Source organism: Lynx canadensis, chromosome F2 (genome assembly GCF_007474595.2).
Source record: "Lynx canadensis isolate LIC74 chromosome F2, mLynCan4.pri.v2, whole genome shotgun sequence".
Lineage (NCBI taxonomy): Eukaryota > Metazoa > Chordata > Mammalia > Carnivora > Felidae > Lynx > Lynx canadensis.
This window is the reverse complement of record NC_044320.2, coordinates 35920760-35938422: the sequence shown is the minus strand read 5'-3', so window position 1 is coordinate 35938422 and position 17663 is coordinate 35920760. Positions and strand designations below refer to the sequence as shown.

The 17663-nt window shown below is 43.7% G+C and overlaps 1 protein-coding gene and 1 long non-coding RNA gene across 3 annotated transcripts in view; one reads left to right on the top strand and one right to left on the bottom strand.

Annotated features, from left to right (window-relative positions):
• LOC116737877 overlaps positions 1–9695 on the bottom strand; it is a 220883-nt gene extending 211188 nt beyond the window's left edge. Inside the window, exon 1 of the long non-coding RNA XR_004343172.1 lies at positions 9651–9695. This is a non-coding gene — a long non-coding RNA (uncharacterized LOC116737877). The remainder of the gene's footprint in view (positions 1–9650) is intronic.
• The window catches only part of GRHL2 (grainyhead like transcription factor 2), a 173049-nt gene continuing 164810 nt past the window's right edge, over positions 9425–17663 (top strand). Inside the window, exon 1 of one of the 2 annotated variants that reach the window (XM_030303943.2) lies at positions 9425–9792. In XM_030303943.2, the coding sequence (XP_030159803.1) occupies positions 9773–9792 (20 nt within the window). In that variant the 5' untranslated portion in view covers positions 9425–9772. The remainder of the gene's footprint in view (positions 9793–17663) is intronic. The other variant, XM_030303942.2, reaches the window with a different exon arrangement.

The following is a 17663-nucleotide window of genomic DNA, read 5'->3' as shown; positions in this document are numbered from 1 at the left end:
TGGTGTTTCCCTCAACTGAAGTCCCTCAACCATGGAATAATTCTAGAAAGGGAAGGATGCTCATGATTCTGAGTATCAGTCATTTATTCACTCATCACATCTTTACTAAATGGTAGGCAAGGTGTTAAGCTCTGGGGAAACAATGATGAACCTATTAATAGGCATAATCTCTGTCCTCCTGGAGCTTAGAGTCTAGTGAAGGGGGATGGTCAATGATCAAACGCCCCTCAAGTAACTGTGGCAGGTGCTTTCAGGAAGAGGAGCATGTTTCAACAGCAATAATGGAGAAATGTATCTTCCCAATATACCTATTTCTAATCTGGAAGAGCCAGAGAGACTTCCCTGAGGATGAGATGATTAAGCACTGATCTGAGGGGAAGTTAGGAGCTAGTCAGATGAGAGAGAAAAGACAGCAAAAGTTTAGGGAGATACAATAGTAAATGCAAAGTCCCTGGGCAAGAGGGAACATGGTATGTTTGCAATTCGTACTTTTATTTTCAAAATTTATTTTGATTAAAATCATATAAGCACGTAGGTGTATGTGTATAAGTTGTAGATGTGTATAAAACTATATCCATCGGTTTAAAAGTCAAATAATTACATCAACTGATAATGTAGAATATAGTATTGCTATTGAAAAATACCAATCCATGCCTCACTCTACTGCCCAATCCCGCTCCTAAGAGGTGACCTTATTTAATGAGCTTTCTTTCTAAAATGCTAACATTTACTTCCGCATTTCTAAACAATATGCCGATTGGCTGACCCTGAATACATTTCCAATTTTTCCTTTCTTGCCTGCGTTCACGTGAGGGTTTGGGAAAGCTAGATACCCATGTCTCCAGCCACTCTTGCAGAAGGAGGTGACTGTGGGACCCCAGTTCTGGGCGAGGACATGAAAGCACTGGAGGCTTCTAACATCAGTGCTGGAATTGCTGTCGTGACTGATGGCATAGCTGAAGCTGACACCGTCTCTTTCCCCTTCTTACTGCCTTAAACATAGATGCAATGGCTATGTCCACTAGAAAAAGACCCAGAGGATCTCAGAGATGCCAGAATTAAGCATCAGAACTGAAGCGAGCAGCTGTTAACTTTCAGATCTTTTATTTTTTAAAGTGAATAAAACTAGGGGTGCCTGGGTGGCTCAGCTGGTTAAGCGACCAACTCTGGATGTCAGCTTAGCTCATGATCTCACGGTTTGTGAGATTGAGTCCCACCTCGGGTTCTGTGCTGACAGTGCGGAGCCTGCTTCGGATTCTCTCTCTCCCTCTTTCTTTCTGCCCTTCCCCTGCTCGCTCTCTCTCTCTCTCAAAATAAACTTAAAAAAATTAAGGTGAAGAAAGCAAAATTTTAAAGCTTTCTGTTAAAGCCACTGTTAATATTTATGTCGCTAGGTTTTGATTTATGAGACTTAGGCAACAACTGTTGACTTTCTATGATGGTAGATGACATCACTCTCTGCCACAACATTCCACTTCCTCCTCACCCGTGAGACACTATTGTCTTCCTCCTTCCCGATTGAGTTTTATCACCTGTTTTAATACATTATCATTCACTAATTCCATTATTATGATCATATGATTATTATCTGCTGTCAAGCCAAGTACATACTAAGATTACTATGATCGAATTTCCATTCTTATATAATTTCTTTCCCCCTGGACCTACTGAATGTTAACTGTCTACTTAGTTTCCTTTGTACCTATTGCTAAGACTTTCCTCCCCCTCAAAAGAATTTCTCAATACAACTTTCCACAATGTTAAATGCAATCATTGGATTCTACCCCCTACTGTCACCCAGAGACCTCTGTTGAAAGACAGTCTCTCTGAGTCTGCTACAAAGCCATCATTCTGGCCTCCCTCTAATTGCCTTTTCTGTTTTCTGAGTCTCAAGACCATCTCTTTCTTGGTTCTGCCTTGTTCTCCTACTTCCTAATGGAGCACATTATCCAATATGTTTCTGAGAAAGGGTCCATGGGAGGCACTTTTGAGACTTTGCATTTCTGAAATGGAATTTTATTCTACTTTTATTCTTCATTGATAACTTGTCTAGGCATAGAATTCAGTATTCAGAGGTATTGCTTTTAATATCTTCAAGCTGGCAGTATTGTTGAGAAAGCTAACATATTCTGATTCTTGATCCTTTATGTCTGAGTAGTTTCCCTGCTCATTTCATTTTATTTTTACCCTCTGGAAAGGTAAGCCCAGAAATTTAATCATTATTGCCTCAATTTACATCATTTAGAATCCACTGTACTGAGCACTACATGATCAGATCAATCAGAAGGTTCATAATGCTTAAGTTCTCAAAAATAGTATTTTATCTTTCCTCTAAAAGTTTTCTCCCCAACATTTTTTTCCATTTTTTTCTTTCTGAAACACCTGTTAGTCACATATTAGATCTTCCTGACCGTTCTTGCAATTTTCTTATCTTTTTCTCTTGTATTGTCTATTTTGCTGTCTTTTTATTCTATTTTCTGGGAGGTTTCTTAGATTCTGTCTTCAAATATACCATAAAAGGCTCTATTTCAGCTTTTACATTTTTAATGTCTGCAAACTCATTTTGGTTCTGATGATTGTTTCATTGTTTTTAAATAGTATGCTCTTCTTGTTTCATGACTGTAATATCTTATATATTAATTATATAATCTTTATCCCATCCCTGTACGGTACTGTTTTCCTCAAAATCACTCTTTTTAAAATTTTTTTATTATTTTATTATTTTTTAAAATGTTTTAATTTTTATTTATTTTTTTTTAAATGGTAACAATTTCCTTTTTTTTTTCAACGTTTATTTATTTTTGGGACAGAGAGAGACAGAGCATGAACGGGGGAGGGGCAGAGAGAGAGGGAGACACAGAATCGGAAACAGGCTCCAGGCTCTGAGCCATCAGCCCAGAGCCTGACGTGGGGCTCGAACTCACGGACCACGAGATCGTGACCTGGCTGAAGTCGGACGCTTAACCGACTGTGCCACCCAGGCGCCCCTAAATGTTTTTATTTTTGAGAGAGACAGAGACAGAGACAGAGCATGAGTCAGGGAGGGGCAGAGAGAGAGAGAAGGAGACACAGAATCCGAAGCAGGCTCCAGGCTCTGAGCTGCCAGCACAGAGCCCAATGCGGGGCTCGAATTCACAAACCGCGACATCATGACCCAAGCCCAAGTCAGACACTTAACCGACCGAGCCACACAGGCACTCCAAAATCACTCTCTTAATTACATTTTTGCTCTGGCCTTTATACTCCATTTTGGAGGTTTTTTTCTCAAAGGTGTGGCAATCATTGACCTCATATTTATACTTAAGAGCATGGCATAAAAGGCTTATTAGAAGTTGCCTGGGTGAGGACAGGACTTGTTGACTGATGGAAGGCAGGCATGGGTGGTGGTGGTGTAAGCTTTGCTCCAGGTTCCCTAAGCTAGGTGGAGAGAGCCAGGAGATGGTATCTCCCTAATTAGCATATGGTCTTTCACTTACTCCCCTGGCTATTCAGTCCAATGCCTCACTCTTGATGACTGATGTACCCAAGCCTAAGTCTTCCAGGTTCAGTCTGACACTTCTGTCTCCTGCCATGGAAGAGGGATGGGTTTGTGGGCTGAGCTGTGTCTCCCCTAAATTCATGTGCTGAATCTGTAACCCCCCGTGCCTCAGAATGTGACTGTGTTGGGAGATGGGCTTTTAAAGAGGCAATGGACATAAAATGAGATCATACGGCTGGGTCCTAATCCATTACAACTAATGCCTTACGAAAACCGGCTGGCTCAGTTGGTGGAGCGTGCGACTCTTGATCCTCGGGTTGTGCGAGCGCCACTTTGGGTGTAGAAATTACTTACAATAAAATCTTTTTTTAAAAAAAAGTTAAGAACAGAAAAGAAAATTAGGACTCAGATGTACATTCACAGTGACAAGACTATTTGAGGACAAAGCCAGAAGACAGCCATGTAGAAGCCAAGGAAAGAGGCTTTAGAATGAAGCCAACCCTGACAAGCCTTGAATCTTGGACTTCCAGCCTCCAGAACTGTGACAAAATAATTTTCTGTTGTTTAATATTTTTTTTAAATGTTTACTTTGAGAGAGCGAGAGAGTGAGCACGAATGGGGGAGGGGCAGAGAGAGAGAGAGAGAGCGCGAGAGAGAATCCCAATCCCAAGCAGGATCCACATTCAGCAGGGAACCCAACATGGGGCTTGACCTACCGACCAACTGTGAGCTGAACAGAAATCAAGAATCAGACGCTTAATTGACTGAGCCACCCATGCAACACAAATTTCTGTTGTTTAAACCGCACAGTCTGTTGTACTTTGTTATGGCAGCCTTAGGAAACCAATACAGATGGGAGCTTGATTATGCCGGTGGGGGTGGGGACCTAGGGTCCTAACAGATTTGTATCCAGATTTTGAATCAGTCCCTCTGGTTTCAGCCCTACCACTCACTCCCACCTTCAATGATAACTGGAAATTTGATTGCTCTGCCTTATGAGGTCCTACAGACTAGTCAGGCTAGTTCCTCAGGGTCATCCTTCTTCTCAGCTAAGTCACTTCTTCCTCCTGCAGTCACGTCCCACTTCCCCGATTTTGTTGTCATCTTTAACCTCCTCGTCTCTTCTCTTACTCCTCTATCAGTGGGACTGCAGGAAGAAGTAAACACATGTATTCAGTGCACCCTGTTTTAACAGGACCACGAGTTTTACTAATGGCCAGCCCAGGAAACAGTTCTCTCCTGAAGGAAGTATGCAAACCCCAGCTGACTATTAGCTGAATTCCACACCACTAGTTCAAGAGCCTTCACAGAAGGAGTAAATGTCGATGCAGATATACATATCCATGCAACTAGGAAAAACAGAAGTGGCCCCCAAACTGCAAGAAAAGTACTATTTACCGCTCAGTTGGTTAAGTTATAACTCTATATGTTGATTTCAAATGTAGGCATCCAGGGTACCTTTCATTCTTCCCAAGGTTTCCTCTTGGGGATAAGAGCCAATCAAACAAGTTCAGGTTTTTATAGTGCAAAACACAGTTCTGCAACAGATTCAACGACAGACACGCTGTAGTGGCCTGTGTATGGTAACGTGTAGGGGGCCAACAAGCAGCAGCCAGACTTGTCTGACGAGAACTGTAGCCCTTGAAAACTCAGTATTTCTGCCCAGATGCTGCAGAAGGGGCATCCTTCTCCCAAATCTCACTGTAATAGACTCACCATAATGAAACAACAAGTTAGTATCAAATACTAAACGTTTTACTTTAGGAAAATGTGATTAGCCGTCATAACACGTGCTAAAGATTACTAATAAAAAAATAAACAATTCCATTTTTCTTGGCTGGGAATTTAACTACAACCTTAATCTTATAAATGAAATGGTTTGGTGTAAAAGCAATACCCTTTTATCACTAGCTTTTTATCTGGAAATTTACTTGGTTACTGCCACCTAAAGTGACAACCAAAGCTCTACACTGTGCTGAAACTTGGAAGTCTGTGACGTGTACTTTGGCAAATACCAGGTTCATTTTTTTTTTTTTTTTGATGTGCTAATTGTTCCGAGTAAAGACGGTCGTCAGCCATTATATAAACAATCACTAGGTTGGGGACTGAAGAAGAAGAAGAAGAAGAAGAAGAAGAAGAAGAAGAAGAAGAAGAAAGGAGAAGAAGAAGAAGGAAGAAATCTGGAGAAGAAGAAAGGAATCTTGACCATCACGGACCAATAAAAAGAAAGGTTTGGCCATAAATGCCAGTTTTGTTTGCACCAAGAAATTTGGGACAGTTTGATACAAGCTTTTGGATAATTTTTTAAGTAGCTGCAAATTAAAGATGACAGATGGACTCACACTTGTTTATCTTCATTGTCTCCTAAAAAGGACAGTAAAGGGACATAAAAAATAAATACACGGGAACAAAGGGGATGAAGGAAGGGTCATCTGCAAAAGATATTTCAGTACAATTCTGGGCGACGGGGTGGATGGAACAGTAGGAACCGCTTTAAGAGAACAGCAAAAGCTACACTCGCATGTCTTCCTAGAGGTCAGTACAGAAAAAGCCCAGATTATGCTACTGTGCTTCCGAGTGCCCTGGGTCCAGAGATCATCAGAGGAAAATGCTGATGAGAGGTCCCAGCATCCCAGAAGTGAGGAAGAGGTGAGAGGCTGGGGCCTGAGTGAATGTGGGCATTTGGAGTTGTTAGGCCCCTGTCCCATTTCTTGCAGCTGGGTGATTACCTCCAGCTGGAGAAACAGCAGAGCGACTTGGACACCAGGCATGAAGAAAGGCAGGAGTAAGGCACCTACAGGAAAGAAAAGAACATGAAAAACTGCATAGTAAGCTGTGACTCACCTGGGCCCCCCCCCCCCAACCCCGAACTGCTTCCAGAATATTGGCAGCCAGGTGAATGTCACTTCAGGCAAGAGATTGCAGATACTTCTCCAGAGAAACTAAAGAGCTGAAAAGGGAAGAGCCTATAGAATAAACAGCCTCCACCTGATCACCATACAGCAAGCCCACTCCTTCCCATCTTCACACATGGTTTCTGGTGGGGTTTTATGACCTCATTCTTAAGTATGAAAGGAGAGTCAATGGTTTGCAACATTTGATGAAAGCCTTCAACGCGGTGAAATTTTAGAATACTAGAGAACTAAGGAGCATAATTATGACATTTCAAAATATTAGAAACAAAGAGACTATTCTACAAGTTTCTAGAAAGAAAAATTCCTGGCCACAAAGAAATGGGAACCAGGATGCCATTGGAATTCTCAACAGAAACACTGGATATTAGAAGATAAAAGAGCACATTTTTATCAACTTATTTTTTTTTTTTTAGTTTTTTTTTTTTCAACGTTTATTTATTTTTGGGACAGAGAGAGACAGAGCATGAATGGGGGAGGGGCAGAGGGAGAGGGAGACACAGAATCGGAAACAGGCTCCAGGCTCTGAGCCATCAGCCCAGAGCCCGACACGGGGCTCGAACTCACGGACCGCGAGATCGTGACCTGGCTGAAGTCGGATGCTTAACCGACTGCGCCACCCAGGCGCCCCTTTATCAACTTATTAATGAAGAATTTCAACTTAGAATACTACACTTGTTCAAACTTTCCATCTAAAGTAAGGGTTGAGGGGCGCCTGGGTGGCTCAGTCGGTTGAGCTTCCGACTTGGGCTCAGGTCATGATCTCACAGTCCGTGAGTCCCAGGTCATGGGTTTGAGCCCCGCTTCAGGCTCTTTGCTGACAGCCTGGAGCCTGCTTCGGATTCTGTGTCTTCCCCTCTCTCTGACCCTCCCCTGTTCATGCTCTGTCTCTCTCTGTCTCAAAAATAAATAAACATTTAAAAAATTAAAAAAAAATAAAGTATGGGTTGAACACAGCCATTTCAAGTTTTACCTTCTGTACCTTTTCTTGGTTTGTGGCTGGAACATGTGCCATGAAAATGAAGTGGTAACCAAGAAAGAAGGCGTAGGACAGAGAAATGGGGTTTTTGCTCTGGAGATGAAGGAATGTCCCGGGATGACAGCTGACCAGTGGGTCCTGAGAGGAATTCATCTTCTTTGGAGCAGGAGGACAGTGAACTTTTGGAGGGATTTTTTTTTTTTGGGGGGGGGAGGGGTGGAAATGAGCTTGTTTGATCATTTGGAAGATAAATGTGATAGTCATTTGATAGATACGTTGTAGAAAAAATATAAGAACACGTGCATAACAAACTAAGTAAACAGATTAAAGGCTGTATAAGAAAGAAAACAACCACAGTACACTAATTGGCTCTGCTGTGACTGGTATTTGCACAGTCATCACCTACTTAGTGGCCCTCAACTGTGAGTGAGCTATGTTGGAAGAACAGTGGAAGGGGAGATTCTGGGCTTTGAAAGAGCTAAATCCTTATCTAAAGGCAACAGGTGCTCAAAGCACCACATCTAAAATGATAAATCAAAAGACAGCAGTATAAATCATTTAGCAGCAGAGAGGTCAGGGCACCCGGCTGGCTCAGTCGGAAGAGCGTGTGACTCTTGATCTCGGGGGTCGTGAGTTCAAGCCCCACGGTGGGTATAGAGATTACTTAAAATCTTGAAGAAAAAAAAAAAAAAAGAAATGGGGAGGTCAGCGACAAAAGAGACAGCTAAAAGTGGAATGTGAACACCTCTAGAAAGGAGGTTAAGAAGGTGGGGAAAAGGTAGGTATTGCATTGTCTTAAAATATTACATTATCTTGAGAAAGTGTGTATGCTTATATTGTGGTTAAAAACGAAGAACAAAATTTTGTAATTCACTTGCTGAGCGTGAAACACGGAACAACCAAACCTTGTCTCATAATGTAATTCTCAGGAAATATGTGACCCATAAAGGTTAAAACAGAAGCTGCGTATCATCTCTGGCAACCTAGTATTAACTTGAAATAAAATAGGATATGCCTTCCATGCCCTCTTTATTTTTACCATTCATATGTATGGACTGGATTTCCTGTCAGGACTTTCACAAATATTTCTTTAGGAACAGTGGTTATAAATTAAACCTTTGGTAATTGGTGTTGTTCCCAAACAGGAGAAACAGCACCACAAAAAAGTCAGTTTCATCCTGAACTGTTTCTATAGCAACCATATTAAGCTGGAAGGATAAAGCACCTTTGTAGTCGCTGCTTCTATTGAATTACAATGTAAATGTTGATGCCTGCCTGGGAACGTCAAATGACAACAGGCTTACAGAAGGGGTTCAGTGGTTGTTTGCAGCTCTGGAATCCCAGACTAGAGTTGCCATCGAAGAGGCAGGCCTGGGCCATCTTGGCGTCTATTCACCCCAAATCTCCTCACCCCATCAAAACCACGCCACCAGCCATCTGCCCAGCTCATGAAAGGATGCTCACCTATGTGAAAATCTGTAATCTACCTGGTATCTTTTACACATCGGGACACGGAAAGTGTTTGCTCTGGATAAGAATGTTAAAAATGCAATTACACAACAGACTCGGCAATCTTTGTGTTTTTTCCCCCCTCGGCGCAGAAAGTAAACTTCGGTCCCTCACTCTTCCGACAATGTCAAAAGTCCTCTTCAAGTGTGTGTTAAAAGCCCTGCGGTTGTGCTGCCCATTTGATTCCGGTTCGGCTGGCCTGGGGTACCTGGGTTCAGCTCTCCTTTAGGCCTTCCGTTCGACCCACAATCCCTAGTGGTGGCAAGTGTTTCTTTTTTTCCTGCCCCCTCCCCCCCCCCCGCCCCCACGCGGCCGGCCTCCGGGAAGAAGGAAAGCGTGGCGTGAAGCCTACTCCTAGCAAATGACCCTCAGCTCCCACGGGCTGCAAACGTGCCGCCGCTCCACTCAGGTAAACTACGGAGTGAGTTACCTGCACTTGGAGAAGGGCCTTACCTGAGCGCGCCTCTGCCAATGGCAGCTCACCTGAGGGAGCTTTGCAGCCAATCACGGCGCAGCTCGTCCCTCGGGCTTGTATCCTTTAGTGAAAGAATTCAGCTCCTTGCGAGAAAGTTACCTGTGGCCGCCCAAGTCCGCCACTTTCTGCTCTGTGGCTGCCCATTGCCACCTTCCAGGAGGACTCCGCGCCGCCCGGCCGCCTCCGAGCTCGGGCCCCATGTGAGGGGCCCCCCCTTATCCCACCTTTCCGGCTAGGTGAGGGCGCGAGCGGGCGAGCGAGCGAGAGTGGTGAGGGGGGACGGAAAAGCAGAATTACCTGTAGCTCTTGTTCTGCCATCTCGGGCGCTCTCACACACCTTCACCTGCACAGACTTGAAAGTCCAGTTTCACCAGAGGCTGAGGCTCCAGGAAAAGGGGAGCGAGTTCATTGGATCAAACATGTCACAAGAGTCGGACAAGTAAGTGGATCACACGCGCCGGCTGCTGCTACTACCACTTTGGGCTGATGGCAACTGGTTTGTTATGTTTTGGTTTTTGTTTTTTAAGTTGCTATTGTTGGTTTTTTTTTTTTTTTCTTTCTTTTTTCTTTTTCTTTTTGGTGTATCCAGACTTCTCCAGATTGTGTTTCTCCCCTGGTTAAGGGGAGAAACCCTACAAGAATGTGAATGTTTAATACCCCCTTTGGGCCTTGATAGTCAAAGTAGGTTTTCCTCTTTTCTTCCTCCCTTGCGAATGGTCTCACCTCCCGTCTCCCAGGGCGAATACTTGTATTGACAGAGGTTTTGGTAGATGAGGGCGGGAGGCCTGTTATTCCCCCCTCTCTTTAGTTGCTCCTACCGCTTCAGGCTGCTAAGGCCATTTGGAAATTCAGCCGAGTTCCTACGAGGTGTGCAAAGGGCCTGCGAGAAGAGCGGGTCTTGGCCGCTTTTGTGTGCGCGCAACAAAGAGCCTTTATCCTGGCGCAGAAACGGCCATCTTCCCGCACTGGGGCAGGAGAGTGCGTGTGTGCGCGCCCGCGTGTGCGCCCCTGGGCCGGGGCGAGGCGCGGGGTCGCGGGGCTCCAGCCCCCGCCCCGTTCCCCTCCCCCCACGCTCCCGCGGTGTTTGGCCGCCTCCCGCAGGTGCGGGAGGACCGGGCCCTACGGAAATGAGGGGAATTGATTTGAGGCCCCGATGTTGCACTTCCGTGGGGCGGGAAAGGCCGCCTGCGACTTGATTCACCCACGTCCGGACGGCGTGTGCACGCCCCTGCGAGCCCCGGGCCCTGGCGCGGCCCGCCCGGCCCTGGCGCCCCACGCCGGCCGCCGCCACCTCTGGGGTGGCTGGCGGGGCAGCGAGGGTCGCGCCGGGCCTTCCTGGGGGGCTCGGGGCGGCGGGGCCCGGCTTCCCGCGCCTCGAAGGCAGGGCGGGCAAGCGCGTCCTTTCCGTCCGGGACGGGAACTCTGGGCTCGCCCGGGATCGGCGGCCTGCGCGGCCCGCGCCGCGGGTAGCCGGGCCCCGGGCCCCGGTCCAGTCGCGTCCAGGCGGCCTCCCGCAGGCCTGGCCCCCGCCTCGGGGACGGCTTTGTGCTTAGCAGGGGGAGGTGGGGCCGAGGGCGGGAGCGGGAGGGAGTCGGAGGTGGGTCCCTTGGCCTTTCTTGGGATTAAGTGGCGACACTCCCTTCCCCCTCTCGGGCGCGTCCCTGGCTGGGAACTGGCTGAGTCCTCTTGGAAGTGCCTACGGGCCACCTTGCTGCCTGGTAACTTTGCTCTGGTGTCGTGGCCACCCCAAGGAGACCTTCCTGAGGGTGTCTCCGCCGGGGCCAGGGCGCCGGGACGCCGTCGGACCCTCTCCTGACGTGGCCCGAGGCCATTCCCAAACTGACGGACCCTGAGTGGGCAACAGGAATGCCCGGAGGACCTGTCCAGAGGTGGAGGGGCGGGCCATCTTCAAAGTAAAGCCGCTGGTAGAGTAGGCGTATCGAACAACACAGGCTGTCATGCTTAAAAATAAAAAATAAGCAAAACCCAAAACAACAACAACAAAACCCTGCCAGATATTGGTACCGCTTTACCCACCAACGAAAAGCGGGCTGCTGGCTACACAGCGGACGGGAAGACCTGCTGGAAACAAACGCTGGAAGAGGGTAGGAGTGGGGGTAGGGATAGGAAGGTGTGTGATTGTAGGAGTATTGCCCACCCCACTCCCGCCACATTTTCTCTGTAGCCTCTGAGAAGTCTCTCCAGTAGCCAGAAGTCGGAGATGACAGCAGAACTTTTTGGATTGTTTTGATCTTCGTGTCAAAAAATGGTTGCAAATCGGAAAAGACTTACTGCAGTTCCTTAATTAAATCACACGATTAACATTTGGTTGCACTGCTTAGTTTTGTATTACAACCTGACTCAAAATGAGTTCCTAATGAAAACGGGTCGATGTTTCTTTTGCCCTGTTAGACCTAGCTCCAAGAAACGATGTATTTAGTATTGAGAAAAGTTCAGCACAATGCATTACTTAATTTTTATGGGTAATAACTATTTGGGGTTACTTATATTTAAGGAAAATAGCTTTTATCTAATCCTAGTTTCCAAGACATAATTTTGTAGCCTGGGAAAAGTAATACTAATAAGAACGATACCCATAAAAGACTGCTGCAGCCCAATTGCCTCTCTTTGCCTGGGCTATTGAGAAATTGCTTGAAATTAATAAACGATCCTTGGGATCAATTTTGGGAACTATAGCCTTTGTTTTCTTAATGTCCTCCTCTAGCGGAGGACCGGCAGGGGTGGGTCCCGGATTCGCCGGCCTGAAGTTTATGCCTTTGTGTGTGTTAGTTACGTGGGGTCGGGGTGTGGGCGCTAAGAAAAAGGACAGAAGAGCGAGTTACTGGGGCTTCCTGCTACAGCAAGCAGAGTCCTGGAGCCTGAGCTTTATCGGCTTCATGGGAAAACCACCTAGGAGGCATGTTTTCTAGAAGTAACCTAAAAGAATACACACAGGATATTTTCCCATAAACCCCATCAAAGTGTAGGTAATCTTTTGGTTAGCAGAGGAAGATAATTCCAGTTAGCAAGTCTGAACTGAAGTAGCATCATCTTTTTTATGGTTGTGGACTTTTCAGATTGAGCCGTTCTGCTTTTTATGTTCTGTAATGTTGATGCTATCACTAATTAAAACAAAGTATTTTTAGGACAGCTTGTCTTTGTACATATTTGAAGATTCTCTGTTCCCTCTTAAATTTTATGAAGATTTATGATCTTTGTCAACAAGCTTGTGTATTCTAGCAAGGCAATGATAGGTTTAGAAACTTTTTTTGCTGCCAAAACATACAAAATATATTGAGGATATAATATTTTATATATATATATATGTATATAATTTTGATATCCACAGGTATTTTTCATTACACAAATGTTTTCTGATTACCAGCTATTTGCAACACATTCAGATAGGCATTATAAGAGAATAAAAAGATGTATAAAGATGAGCCACGTCCTCCAGGGGCTTACACTCTCGTGGAAGGTGAGACGTGAGCAGACATAATTGTAATTAAGGCAAGACCTGGTAAGTGCCTAAAAAAATCACAAAGAAAATATAATAATGTATTATCAGATCATGGTGTATCAATCCTCCTTCCAACTCACCTCGTTTTTGTCTAGGACAATTACTTTTAGGCATTCAATGTGGTTTAAGGAGTCTGGCCATTATTCCAGAAAAGAAACAGAAATTGCTCAAAGTTATAGATATCTCATGTGGTATAAACTTTCAAGTAATGGGATAAAACATTTTAATTAATTTTTTACTCTTTAGTTTTATACATGCATGTTTGTTTCCATTTGGCTATATAAAATGTATTTTAAGATCATAAACATTAAGTAATCATATCTTCCTCAAACCACTAAAAACCATTCATTTATTTGACAAATGTATCTTGAGTGCCAGGCATTGATCCTGGCATTGAGACCCACTAGTGAATAGAACAGAGTCCTTGCCCTCATGATGCTTACATTCTAGTGGGGGGAAAAACAGACCATCAATCAAGAAGGAATACATAACAAAATAGAGGTTGATAAGTGATAAGAAGGAAAGCAAAGCAGACCGAAGAGATTAAGAATAATGGGAGTTATTTTATATAAGGTGGTCAGGGATGGCCTCTCTGATGAGATGCACTGGAGATACCTGGGTCAAGAGTACAGGTCCATGGAAGAGCAAGTGCAAAGGCCCTGAGGTAGGAGAGTCCTTGGCATATTCAGAAAGGAGCCCGTAAATCAGAGAGGTAGAGAGATAATGGTAATGAAGTAAACTAACAATTCTCTCCTTCATAGTCCAGATATCTGTATATTTAAAAATAGGCAGGGGCGCCTGGGTGGCGCAGTTGGTTAAGCGTCCGACTTCAGCCAGGTCACAATCTCGCGGTCCGTGAGTTCGAGCCCCGCGTCGGGCTCTGGGCTGATGGCTCAGAGCCTGGAGCCTGTTTCTGATTCTGTGTCTCCCTCTCTCTCTGCCCCTCCCCCATTCATGCTCTGTCTCTCTCTGTCCCAAAAATAAATAAATGTTGAAAAAAAAATTTTTTTTTAAATTGTCCCAGGTATATTTTATGTACATTTATGATAGTGTCAGTTAGTGAAATAATGCTTTAAGTGAGTACTCAACATTACTTTAATAAATTCAGTATGTATATATATATATTTCAGTATATATATATATACACATATATATTCATATATATACACACATATATATACACACACACACACACATATATATACACACACATACACACACACAGGTGTATATCCACTGTGTCAGTGAAATGAAACCTGGGAGCTTTATTTTACATTCTTTGAGCTACCCTGTTTAAGCAACTTCTGATACAATTTCAATTTGGTTTAAGAATTCTTTGGCCCCCTGTCAATTTTGTTTGCTTTCGTTGTTTTGCTGAACTGCCCCTTCTGGAAGAATGGGATCCTTTTGACAGGCCATATATTTCCAGAGCTGCTGAGGACCTCATTTGGAGTGATGTCACCCATGTGGGTCTCTGCCAGGTTTGTAGCTAAGTGTCAAGCTCAGATTTTAGGCTGGAGCCTACTCACCAGGGAGTTAGGTTAGAGTTAGAAGGTCAACCTTGACCTTCTGCACTTTCACATTAGAACCTGAAACTAGTGCACCTTTTTCTAGGGATAGGCATTGAACTTAGAATCTATTTGGTAGCACAAGGTCAAAGATAACAAGTTCGAATCTGATGTTGTTCCTGGTGAAATGATTTAATGGGATGATGGTTGCAGTTTCATTTCTAGGGCTAAGGGTAGCTTTAAGTATTACCTGATAACATGGTAGTATACTGTCTATTGTCCTGTAAATAGGTCCTGTTTTAAACTGACCACCAGGATCAGGCCACCCAAATGGGCCCAGTGCCCTCTGGTTCAAGGAGGATTAGAGTAAGTGCTGGAGCAGTTGATGAAGCACTGTATCTAGCAATTTCTATTAGACTCTGCAGTCAAAAGGAGAATTTAAACAAGTAGTCAGCTAAGTCCAACATACATAGGCACATTTAAATAATAATACTCAGTAACCTAAGAAGTATTTGTTTGAAATCTATAGATAATTTTAAAAAGATTATTATTTTGATGTTAGGTTTTTAAATCTATTTAAAATTTTTTAATATTTATTTACTTATTTATTTATTAATTTTTTTTTTTTTTTTGAGAGAGAGAGAGAGACAGAGAGATAGAGTGCAAACAGAGGAGGGACAGAGAGAGAGGGAGACACAGAATCCAAAAGCAGGCTCCAGGCTCTGAGCTGTCAGCAGAGCCTGAAGCGGGGCTCAAACCCATGACCTGGGAGATCATGACCTGAACTGAAGTCAGTTGCTCAACCGACTGAGCCACCCAGGTGCCCCTAAATCTACTTTCTAGAAAGGCTTAGGTAGCTCAAGCAAATGCTTTGGTTCCTCTTTGTGACTTTGATATAACTGGGCATACATTTCTGGTTAAAAAATGAACAGTTGGGATAAAGAGTATTTTCCCTCTTACTTCCTCCTCCCTAGTCTGAGCCAAACATGTATCCCTTCCTTCCCTCCCTTCCTTTCTTCCTTAATCTGTCTGCTGATACTGCTTTCTTGACTGTTTTTTTCCTCTTATAGTACTTGGTGGAAATGGACACATGTCTAGCTTCTATGCGTTGAGATACATGTGAATCTGATTTTAGGTACTATTTTAGTCAGTGAACTTTACTGCATTCTCTTAGCATTCACATGGAGCATAGCATCCCAACCTTGTACCTGAGCCAAGAGTTAAGAAGATGGTAGTGGGAATGATGTTGCCTTATTTAAGTCAACTAAGTTTAACCTTGGAAAATGTTTACTTTTGAGTTATTCTTAGCATAAGAGAAACCTTATCCTAAGTCACTTAGAGTCTCCACTCATGATCCCTGGCTTCATATCAGGGTGTGGACCTTCTCTTCCTTTTCAAAAGGGATTCAAGGATTCCTGCTCAATTATAACAACTAAGTCTAAGCTAAAATTGAGTAGTGATTGGTTTGGCAAACTTGTTCAGGAAAAATTCCTTAGCAAGCAGCAACAGGTTGAATAGGAATTTTTAGTTTGGCCCAGGAGGACTAGTGGTTGCTCAGTAACAACAACATGTACCTGGGAGTCCCTCAGACAGCTTCACAAGTCTTCAAATTGAGGCCCCCAAAGTTCGGGTTAACCTTCTTCTCCACCTGGCCTGCATATTTCCATCCTTTAGAGAAGTCCCAGCTCCTTGGTTCAAATCTGTGTATCCATCCATCCATCCATCCATCCATCCATCCATCTATCACTAGGAAATTATATTTTATGCTGTAAGTCTTTTAATGGTAAATAGTAAAAAGGACTGGACTAAAATGGATTAAATGGGATAGAAACAAGAAAGTATCTATCTCTTTGAGGATCTACCTCCCAACCCCCACCCCACCCCACCCATTTTTAGTAGGAAGAGGATTAAACAGTGTTTAACTTGATGTGTTTTGGTGACTACCAGGATTAAAGTAACATTATTTCTAAAAACAGCATGTTTAGAATTGCTATATACAACACCATACAAGTACTCATTTTTAGAGTTCTTTGGAGACTCCTGGAAAAGCTGGTACATTTCAGGGGATTTCAATGTACATTTCAACAATAAGTAGGGTTATGGAGATTGTTTATGCATTTGAATGGGCATTCAGTGGAAAGCAATCGCTGCAGGGATGAAGAGCCTTATTTTACTTTGTAATGAACATGGCAATGAACTTTGTGGGGAGCACTTTTAAAGTGATCTGACTTCACATTCACTGGCAAGGAAATGCTTCCTTTACAAGTGTGAATGCAGACACCCTCCAGAGTAGAAAAAGACAGCAAGATTTGCTTGCTGTTTCTCTTTACTTTGGTGCCCGCCTTTCATCTGAACGCTGGATGTACAAGTATAGCTTACCCCCCCCTTCCCGCCCCCACCCCTTGCCACAGTCTTTTTTTTTTTTTTTAAGGTCTCTGAATTCAGACTGGAGTTTTAGAAAAGACAAGTGCAGTAAACGCAGTAAAGAGAGGAAGAGAAAGAGAGCAGGAAGAAACTGTTCTTTAGTCACTGTTAGAGTTGCCAGCATTTTCTTAGTAGGAGGAAAGTTGCTGCGCTACCTGGCTGAGGTTTACTGTGGGATGGCGTGTGGCTATTTATCCTTCTGGGGAATTGATACTGACTTTAACCTGAAGCCTGGAATCCTAGAGCTAGGGAGGGCTGTAGAAATCACATAGGGCATGTGAGTACCCAAGATAGGATTGGGAGCTAAAAGTTTGGTGTAAGAAGTAAAGTGCCATACACTGTTAATTCTGTGTTGCATGTTGAGGTTGTAAGTATGGGTTGAAAATTGGACATTTTGATTAATTTGAAAAAAATATGCTGGCTTTTTGGGGAAGGGAGATTGGGAACAGGGGAGGCATTGCCTATTTACTTTTTAAAATAGGAACATGAATACATGAAATGCCTGTTTAAGGTTCTGATAGTATTAGTGTGAGTTAGAATGGACTTCCTTCCCACACTCACCCCAAATCATTGTTTTTAGTTCTCAGTTCAGTGAGCCCCATAAAATAACTGCTTTCTGTACTTCTTGTATCTAACTTTTCGAAGAAGCGCAAGGAACAAAGGTAGCTCTTTTTTGCCTCTTTCCTGAATTGCCAATAAGATAATTAACATAAGATCCGAGAACTCTTTTTTCATTATTTTTCATCTGTAAAATAAAATTGAAATAAATGAGCTCTGAGGATAATACCTGCTGCAAAATTCTGAGTTCCATTTTTCTCCCCTGCAGAGGGTGCCTGGGCTGGTGGCGACTCACAGAAC